This window comes from Uloborus diversus, chromosome 6, assembly GCF_026930045.1.
Source record: "Uloborus diversus isolate 005 chromosome 6, Udiv.v.3.1, whole genome shotgun sequence".
NCBI classification, from domain to species: domain Eukaryota; kingdom Metazoa; phylum Arthropoda; class Arachnida; order Araneae; family Uloboridae; genus Uloborus; species Uloborus diversus.
In genome coordinates this window covers 160,008,764-160,019,503 of record NC_072736.1, presented here as the reverse complement: position 1 = coordinate 160,019,503, position 10,740 = coordinate 160,008,764, and the positions used below count along the sequence as shown (strand labels likewise).

Genomic DNA, 10,740 nt, shown 5'->3' with positions numbered 1-10,740 from the left:
AAAATTGGTCGATTCGTTTGCGGTTTTCGCTAAAAATTATTCTTTTCATCAGTATTTCCTTGAAAATAAATTTTGAAGATGTAGTTTTAAAAATGCCGATAGAGGGGCTTTTGGAGAACGACTATTTTTTACCGCTATTTTTGAATCTCATTAAATGTTTTCTATTGCTTGGACCTAAACTTAAATTTTCAGCTCGAAATCAGAACCATTGGGAGTGATTAAGTAGCGCAAACTGAACTGTGTTCAAAAGTTGAAATGCACTCTGTCACAAAAAGAATACAATCATCTAGAAGGAAACGAGCGAGCTTCACGAAACTTAAAATGCATGTGGCCTATGAGAATCTAAGTAAATGATTACAAATTCGGAACAAAAGATTGTTTTATTAAGAAACTAGTGATACCCGCACGGCTTTGCCCGTAATAGAAAAATCAAAAGGTCTTTTGGTTCGCCTGTATATTTACAAATAATGTATAGTGAATTTTCTCGCCAGTTGGCTTGTACCCATCTTACGGTTCCACGTTATGATAATTTCGTATCTCGCCAATTGGCTTGTGCCCATGTTACGGTTCCACGTTATGATAATTTCGTAATTTACTCTTTCATCTTATGATAGTTTTTTTCTTAAAATTGGAATAGAAAAAGAACCACATCGAATTTTCGAAAAATCGCTTCAAGGTGCACACCCCCATACTACATACTAACTTTGTGGTAAATTTCATGAAAATCGGCCGAACGGTTTAGGCCCTATGCGCGTCACAGACATCCTACAGACATCCAGACATTCTCCGGACAGAGAGACTTTCAGCTTTATTATTAGTAAAGATTATGACACAATAAAGGTTACAAAACCGTAAGTAGTATATTCTCCTCTAGCAGCTATACAAGACAAAACACAGCGTGGTATGGAGTGAAATAGGTTGCCTATGACCACTGGGACTTAATTCGGGATTCATCGTTGAAGATAACGTGTCACCTGTCTGTCACAACCCAGCTAATCAAATGCTGCGAAAATCCAATCGACGAAAATCCAATCCATCGCAATGGACGCCGCACAGTGGGGCGAAAACGCCAAAAAGCGCTTAAAAGTGTTTTTAAACCTCTCTCGCTTATTTGTTTACTCAGGCATGTTATAATGGATTTTTCTCGATTTGTTTGGGCTCAAAGTCTAAAGTTCGCAGGTTTACGCAGCTAATTCCTTTTCAGGGTATTTCTACAGACCATTGGTGACTAATTAATAATTATTTCTAAGAGGACATAAGAGGACATTTTTTTGTAGAGCGTTTAAAAAAAAAAAACTTTGAAATCCCCAGTTTTCGGTTTTGATCAAAACCAACTATCTGTTTGAATATTCGATTATTTTTATTTTTGTTCTTTTACTATCGTCGGACACGAGAGAAATTAAATATACCCGCCATTAATAAGAAAAAAATATATTGATTGCTTCAAAGCAATTTGTTTAAATCCCCTTCATTCATGGTTCTTCACCTTCTAAAGGCTATCTTTAGCTTTGTAGTGGACGAAGGGCTCTAAAATTCTAGTTCTGATTGCCTAAGATATAGGCCTGTGCAAATATATTAATCCGCAATTGGTTGAATATAGAAAAAAAATTACCCTTTTAAGCGGTTTTTGTCGTTTTCGCCCCACTGTGCGCCGGTTCGAAATATCAGCGTCTTCCAGTCTACTCCGGATTAGAGATCCTATATGCGGAGAGATTGGACAACGGCGCGCCGATCTCCGCCATGTTTAGTCCAAGTGTTGTCAGCTGGAAAAGCTGCTCTGTGTGAATTTTTAGCTTTTCCACGGAATATAGGATATGAAATCTTTGAAGAACAGACTGATTTTTTTTTTCTCCTGGTATTTTCATTAAACGGAGTGAGCGCCAAGTCTGACTATTCGGCACCAATCGTTTAGCATCGTCATAGTGCGTACGAAGAAATTTTTTTTTCTAAAACATTTGTTCATAAAGATAGAAAACAAACAGATATTTGTGATCTGCACGTTGCATTTCATAATATCATAACTAGCTTCCATTTTTTTCGATACAATTTACAGTGATATTTGGGGCAGAAGATGCATTACGGTCTATGGGGAGTGAGCATCTTTGGACATAAAATGCCCGCCGTTCCGAAGTTGTCCAATCTCTGCGTATTTAGGATCTCTACTCCGGATTGTTATACTTGATTCCATCAGTTACTTGGAAGTTGTTAAACGTCATGGAACTAATGTTAGCGACCTTCTTGATACGGTAGTGGCCGCTCTTATGATGAACGATCTTCGCGCTCATTTCTGTTTCTAGAATGCCTTAACCAACCGCAATGGAATGATTCATTTTTTTCGCCTTCACTAGGCTACTACCATATATCTTTGACCGAGGTGGCGGCAGATACGCCCGTACAACCAACTTGCTTCTCTGAGACGTATTGTACGTCGCTTTAAAAAGTTCAACAATTGTTCTTATACCCTTAAAAGATTGTCCTAATCACAATAACGTCCTTACAACTCAACAGTTTCGTTTGAAGTCCCCTTTGACAGAAGCTTACACACTTTCAATCGCACCTATCAGCGCATCTTGTACGCGCATAGCGCACTTGCCCTTTCCTAACTCGCGACGAAATTTAAATCATCTCTCTCACCAAACTACATTCCTGTTGAATTTGTTGGTTACAGCTCAATTTATTCTTGATGCATAAATTTTTTTTGTGACAAAGTGTATTTCAACTTTAGAAGACAGTTCAGTTTTCGCTACTTAATCACTCCCAAAAATTCAGATTTTATGCTCAAAATTTAAGTTTGAGTCCAAGCAATAGAAAATATTTAAAGATTTTTAAAAATAGCGGTAAAACATAGTTGTCCGTTACTCCAAAGTCTAAACCGCCCTCTATCTCGACATTTTTTAAATACATCTTCAAAATTTATTTTCAAGAAAATACTGATGAAAAGAATAATTTTAGCGAAAACCGCAAACGAATCAACCAATTTTTCCGTTTTTTTATGTCCATTTGAAATTTTGAACCCTAAACTTTAATGGCGCGTATATCCTTCGAAAGACGTTTGGGGCCTTCATTTTGTACATTATACTGTTTGTCCTGTTTACTATCACCCCTTAAAGATTTGCCCAAGTGTTCAGAACCACCCTGTGTAAGACAAATCATAAATTCAAAAGCAGAATAGAAGGATCAACAGTCGGGGCCCATTCAAATTTTACGGGGTTCCTTGATTCAAAAAGGAATGGGCCGCGACTGTTGATCCTTCAGTTCTGCTTTTGAATTTATGATTTGTCTTATATGTGTGTATCGCTAAGAAACTATTTCAATGTTGTAGTTATTCAGTAGTACTAAATAACATTCTAAACTACTGGGCTTATATTTTTTTTTCTTTTTAGTTTTTTTTATTATTATTATTATTTATTTATTCATTTATTATCTCATTTTTTCCCTGCTTTCAGTAAATATAATTTTTCATTCTCTATTTTGCCGCACGCTCTTTCAAATATTTCAAGATAAATTCTCTTCGTTTGAGGTTCTTTTTAAAATAATTTCTAGGTATTTTTCTAAAAAAGAAAAAGTATATAAAATGTAATGAGTAAAATCGTTTAACCATATAAACCTGACCCAAACGTTATGCATCAACACGATGCAAGCGGCGAAGCGGCACCATTGCGTAAACTCAAAAACGATGTAAAATTTGTATCAAATATATAAGGTACTTTTATCAGTTAAGACCTAGTCTCCCATTCGAGGAGTGCAGTAGTATTATTACACAGTAGTGTAATAATTACTTAATCACCCTCATACAATAGTTGAAAGAAACCATAAAATTTAACTTTTGTGCGCAATAAACTGTTTTTTAAGAATAACCCTCAAACAAAAAAAGACGTTCTCCCCGTGCATACGTCAAATTTGTACCTCATAGCCAGACTAACGTAAGTCCAGAAATTGCGATTTTAGTGCATTATCTGTAAAATCCTATCCCGCACCGAACTACATAAAAGTAATCCTTAAAAAAAAAAAAAAAAAATCCCAATTCCTAAAAATAATTTACCAGTGTTAAAAGGGCGCAAGGCGCAAGTCTAATCCTTTGTATGCACCAAGAGATCGTTTTTCTGCTCTCCTGTAAAATAGCGGGGGCGTTTCACAGTATTTTGGCCAAATGTTCATCTATACAGGTATTTTTTCCTAAAAAAACGTAATTTTACACATTTTTTTTTTTTTTAATGTAAAGTCTTCTATAGTTAATCCCTGAAAAAAAAAAACCGAATAAAATCAAATTATATATAAGTGTAGATTCATCTATATACTATATAGGGGTTTTTCTGAAAAAACGTAATTTACAGAAAAACCTCTTTTTTAATGTAGTCTGCTTGTGACAGCCCTGAAAAAAATATGAATAAAATCAAACTGCAGGCGATTTGTAACTATGACGACAAAAAATTCGCTCTCAAAAAGAATATAAAAAACATTAATGTATGTAAGTATGTATAATAGTAATGTACGTAATAGAATATGTAAAAGCCCACTCTTACCTGTGGTGTACTGAAGACAGCGCTCAGCAAAACAGCGACGAGTAGCAACTTTCGAACTTTCCTCTTGGAGTAGGCCCTCCGCATGGGGTAACGAATCGCATCGTATCGGTCATAGCCAATAACCACCAGCAGGAATGTGGAGAAATAAAGCGAAAACATCTGAAGAAACTTCACCATTTTGCAAACAGCATCATTTGCCATCCACTGCACTGTATAAGCCCAGATGGCATCCACGACCACGCAGAAAGTTGTCACAGAAAGATCGGCAATGGCCAAGACACCAATCAGGAGATAGATCGTCGATTGGCTTTTCCTGTGATTCCTCCTGATGGTGATCAAGACAGCAATGTTGCCAATCAGTGAGACGATGCTGATGGTCGAGAGAATGATGACACGAATTTTGGCCCTGTCGTTAAATATAGGAGCATCGATTGTACATGAAATGTTAGAATTAATGGAGCTAGTTGATCCATTGAATGTTTCGGTGTCATGAATCAGTATCTTACTTGATGTTTGTAAGGAACAAATATTTGCATTAAGACCAATTTCGAAAGGTGGCTTATCAACAATTTCGAATGGCGCCGATTGAGCAATGACAATCTGTTTTAGGGACGTGATAATGTATATTATAAAAATAATGCGATAAAAGTCACCACCAGCATTATTAATTGATGACATTAATTTTGAAATAATTTTAGAAAGACCATATAATAAACGACAAGCAGATACGAGGCACATAGTAGGGTTTCCCTCATACTTATGAAATGACAAATGCACAAACATTATCTTAGGACATTCTTCAAAAGTATAATTAGATGATAATAATTGCTTTCAAGTCATCCTGTTTTTCCTGCAGTGGATTTGTAAGAATACTATATTTTTTCAATATTTCCGGTTGTTACATTCCTGATAATATTGTTATTTTCCTTTTCGTCATTTTTAAGCAGGTTTATAATTTTAAAAAAACGATGCGTTGTGATATTTTTCACAGATGAATACTTCGATTTTGTACTCATTTCTCGATTTTGTAACTATTTTTATTTATCTTACTTTCTTTCTTTTCATCGGTCATTTTTTACTTCCTTTATTTTTACATCTTTCTGGATTTTAAACAGCATGGAACTAACTTCAAAGAACTTAAGTTCATTCCCTTAATAATACTAGCTCATGAGCGAACATTTGAATTTTTATATTTCAGACAACAGTAAATTTTCTTTTGGTACTGAATTTAATTCAAATGAACTAATAAATGACGCATCATCTTCAGATCACATTGATATGCAGTTCCAAATTTATATATTTATGTTTTCAATCCTATTTATTTGTAATAGCTCGCACAATGCATAATTTTGCCAAATTTATTTCAAAAAAATGTTCCTTGGCAAAAAATTATATTTTAGTTTTACCTAATTAAAATATCATCCGTTTAACCTACTTTAATTCAAAAATTAAGAAGATTAAAACACATAGTTTCTCTCAACATGATTTCTTCATGGTGATTAAAATTCAGATGATTTTAAAAAGGTAGCAAAGTATTCTATTTGCAGCACAAAAAATTCAAAGATAAACACCAAAAATCATAAAATATACCGAATTCCTTATCTTTTGTAACACCAGTGACGAGTACCACATTAATTATTGACAATTGCCACCGACTAAATCATAAATTATCACTATAAACATTTCACATAGTTTCACCAAACACCCGACGTATAAACAATCGAGAAACGATTCGGCGATTGTGTTCGACTGAGAAGTGGCCTCTTCGGGCGCGACATCGAGATTAAATTGTGTTGTCAGATGGAGAGCGAGGAATCGTCTGCTACTGGTAAAATACAGGCGACGGCGGCGCCAAATTGAAGAGCCTCCTTCAAAAATCTTTCAACAGTTTTGTTCTTTGGAGTGATGAAAAAGCAACCGAACCGTAAATCATGCTCATAATTACTCACTTAGACAGCGTTTGAAAAGTGAGAGTATTTATTTATTTTACATTCTCCTAAAAACTATTCATAAAATATTGATTATATCGAAAGAAATTTCAGTAAAGTAAAAAAAAAAAAATTAATTTGAATTTTGACATCTTGAATTCAAATTATGTTTTTCGCAATCACGAGTGTGTGTATGTAGGCGTTTGTGTTTGTGTGGGGGGGGGGGTATGTGTGTTTATGTGTAGGGGGTATGTGTATGTGTGTGCAGGTATGTGTGTTTGTGTCTGTGTGCTGGCATAAGTGTGTGGGTAGTTGTGTATATGAATGTGTGTGGGGGGGGGAGTATGTGTATGTGTGTGTAGGCGTATGTGTTTGTGTCTGTGTGCAGGCATGAATGTGTGGGTAGTTGTGTGTATGTGTTTCTGTGTATGTGTTTGTGTGTGTGTGTCTGTGTTTGTGTGTGTTTGTGTGTGTGTGCATGCGTGTGCGTGTAGTTGTGTATGTATGCGCGTGTGTGTAGGACATGGATGCAACCTGGAGACGGCTTTCGCTGTAGGAGCAGCATCGTGAGGACCCGGTCGACGGTGATGCTGCACAGGGTGGCGGTGGGAAAATAAAATCAAAGGACATCAAAACAGTCAAGTGAGAACAATAAGCAATCGTGATTTCTCAAAAAAAAAAAAAAAAGAAAAACGTAAAAATGTTGTCATTTTATGGAAAATGTCTTATGCCTATTGTTTCTAAAAATTTAATTGTAGTACAAAAAAAAAAAATAAATTAAAAATCCCTCAAATAGAAAAATTCTTCAAAAATCAGTCTTATTCTTTGGATTTTGGAATGATGAAAAAACAACTAAACCGTAAATCAGGCTTATAATTATTCACTTGAAAGCGTTTCAAAAGTGAGAGGATTTATTCCTTTTAGGTTCTCCTAAAAACTATTCATAACAAATTGATTATAATGAAAAGGAATTTCAGCAATGTTAAAAAAAAGTGACAACATAAAAAAAAAAATTCATTCTATGAGTAATTTCTTATACCTATTGTTTCTAAAAATTTAGTTGTGGTGCAAAAAAGTATAAAATTAAAATTCTTCAAATATAAAAATTCTTCAAAAATCTTCCAACAGTTTTAAGAATTTGAAAAAAAAATCATCTTAACAAACTGTATTTCACAGCAAAAATCAGGGCTACGGGGTTGGAGTCGGAGTCAGACAGATTTTGGATAACAGTAGTCCGAGTCGGGAGTGGAAGCTTTTAAAATTCCAAGAGTCAGAGTTGGTTCATTTTCCCAACGACTCTGCAGTAAAAATATTTGCGCTTTGAATCATTCCATTTTGATTCAGTCATATTTGTCTCTGACTTGCGTCAGTGTTAAGTCTACGAGATATGGTATTTCGAACTGAGACACAAAGCGAACAGAAACTGAAGAAACTGAAAATCTGCACATTTTTTTTTTTTTTTTTCAATTTTTTTGATGCCAAAAAATAATTTTTTATGTTGTTGCTAACGCTAAAATGTTTTGAGTTTTTGAAAAACTACCCTTAAAACAGATCAAAAATCATTTGAATAAAATGAAAAGAAAAAAAAACTCTACATGTTCATCATCAAGAGCTTTTTCAAACAGTTTGTTTGAAGCAAATATTCCCTTAAGTATATGGTCTACATTGGCATTAAATTTCCCCCGTTGGTGCTAATACTAAATTTTTTGAACTGTTCAAAACTGAATTAAAATTGTTCAAATCAAAAAGTAAAATCTGAGAATGAGGTATCCTCGCCGAGAGACCAAAAAAAGGTTTGTTTGAATTGGACTATTCGTTTAAAAGTTATTAGGGGGGACGGACGGACAGACAGAGCGACGGACACACATATTTTCCCCCATCTCTTAAACCCTACTTTCCAATTTTTAATTTCTCAATATTTAATTCTGACTTTTTTTTTATCCTGGAAGGGGAGGGGGGGTTGTGAGGGTTAGCTATATTTTAAAAATACTTTGAGCCTTCTTTAATGCCTTTTTACTTTCTTCTATATCTAATATATAGAAGAAAGTATTGGATTCGTGCAAATTTTCGAATTTCGAATTTTGACGGATTCGAACGTTTTGAGGTGTGCTGAGTCCATTTCGACCATTTTTGGAAAATGTCTGTCTGTCTGTGTGTGTGTGTGTATGTATGTGTGTGTATGTATGTGTGTGTATGTATGTGTGTGTATGTATGTGTGTCACGTCTGTGTGTGACCAGTTTTTTGTGGCCGCTCTACAACAAAAACTACCGCATGAAATCGAACGAAATTTAGTACACATATGTGCCCCTATGTGAACTTGTGCCCATTAGTTTTTGGCGTGAATTCCTCCAAGGGGGGTGGAGCAATGGGACGTTTTTCGAGTTACGCGTGCTTGCTATTCCTCAGGAAGTTACTGGCGGAATCAAACAAAATTTGGTCCATATGTTGGTATTAACAGGAACAGGTGCTGATTCAATTTTGGTGTCAATAACTCAAACGGGGGTTGAGCTATAGAACGTTTTTTGTCGTCAATTGTGACTGCTGTATCTCAAGAAATAATGAACGGAATGAAAGAAAAATTTATCGGCAAGTAGCCCTTAGTGGGTATAAGAACTGATTTTATTTTTGTGTCAACAGCTAAAAAGGGGGTAGCGCAATCACCCGTTCTTTTTTTCCATTTTGAGTGCCCTATCTCAAGAAGTAATGCTACGTTCTGGTTGAAATTTGGAATATATGTGAATCCATATGTAAACAGGCTTTGGTTCTATTTTGACGCCGATCGCTCCAAGAGGTGTTGATTTTTTTTTTTTTTTTTGCGAATAAAAATATTTTTATTAATGCAACAATAAGAAAGATAAATCGTAATAGATTGTCGTCTGCGTATTTCTCGTGATTTTAATTGTATGGAAATGATAGGAAATATTATCTCAATGATTTAAAATTTTTAACTGTTGCCATCTCATGTTTGTTAACAAATAAAATATTTGTAATTCATTCAAGCAAGGCTTTTAAAATAACTTTCAATTTTCGCTCTTTGCTTTGCTTTTTTTTTTCGTCTTTCTTTTACTTTTATGGGAAAATAGGCAAAAAATGAATAAACTGATTCCACGAAAAGTGATTCTGGCACACTAAACATTTTTTTTTTCACATAAAGTGATAACAAACATTATTTTTCACTAAGGAATGTCTATTATTTTCAATTTCAACATCAGTTTTGAGATTTAAAAACTTTTTATATTAGATCTCAGCCATATTTAACACCACACAGACAGTGACAAAAAACGCAGTGTTAGTGAGGTAAATTCCAAAGCCATAAATTTTCTCAAGCATTACATATTTTTCAAAAAAATTACAAATCACCATTAAAACAAATGCTCTACTACAATTATATGTCATATATTTATAATGAAGTCTTTTAATAAGATTTTATTCAGAGAAAATTCTCTGACCACTTCTTCAATTCACACACGTAACGCATAAAATAGTTAAGTTTTTCCCCTAAGTTAAATTGGAGGAATAAAAGAAAAGCATTTCTTGCTATAAATTTTTTGCCTTAACTCTTTTTCTTAATACATTTGGTAGAGAATATTTAATAGAACTTTATGAAAAATACTGCACACGAAGCATTTCGTACGGCTTTCTTACATATTGGATCTTTACATTTGATTGTACGAGCGGAAACTGTTTTAAATTATTCATCTGAAAATATTGTGTCTAGGCTATAAACTAGGCTTCAGTGAGAAAAATAAAATACTGTTTTATGCATATATAGTTTTTCAAGTAAGTTATGAAAAAAAATATGAAGAATTATTTACTTCCGTACCTAAAGAGCAATTCAAATTAAATATTTTATTATCTACATACTTTCGTGACAAAGAGGTTGGTAACAGAGTGGGTAAAAGAGCAAAATTTATGGTTAAGCAGAAAGTACGAATCAATACGGAAACATAAATGTTCAGTCATCAGAGTTCTTTGATATAATACTGTTCTTTTTATTCTAACACTAGCTGCGTCGCCCGGCTTTGCATGGTCAATCTCGAAAATAAAAGTTATGTCAAGAGACGCATGTGCAACAATCAGGCTTGAACAAAAAAAAAAGAATCGGCAAAATTTTGCTGTAGATTACGGAAAAATAACCAAAAAGGAAACATTTTAAATTTCCCAATTTCAGGAAAAGTCTCAAAACAAAAGTCAAAATTTTATTAGTTCATATTCGGGGAAAAAATGGCAACAGATATTTTTTCTTAATGATTTTCTTCACGCTACAAATTTTAATAAAAGCATCGTT

The 10,740-nt window shown here is 34.2% G+C and overlaps 1 protein-coding gene across 1 annotated transcript in view; it reads right to left on the bottom strand.

Moving 5' to 3' along the window:
* Positions 1–3,015: 3,015 nt before the first annotated feature.
* LOC129225045 (gonadotropin-releasing hormone receptor-like) overlaps positions 3,016–10,740 on the bottom strand; it is a 76,715-nt gene continuing 68,990 nt past the window's right edge. The window contains exons 2-3 of the mRNA XM_054859590.1: positions 4,524–5,123; positions 3,016–3,135 (exon numbers count right to left, since the gene is read on the bottom strand). Coding sequence (XP_054715565.1) covers positions 3,016–3,135; positions 4,524–5,123 — 720 coding nt within the window. The remainder of the gene's footprint in view (positions 3,136–4,523; positions 5,124–10,740) is intronic.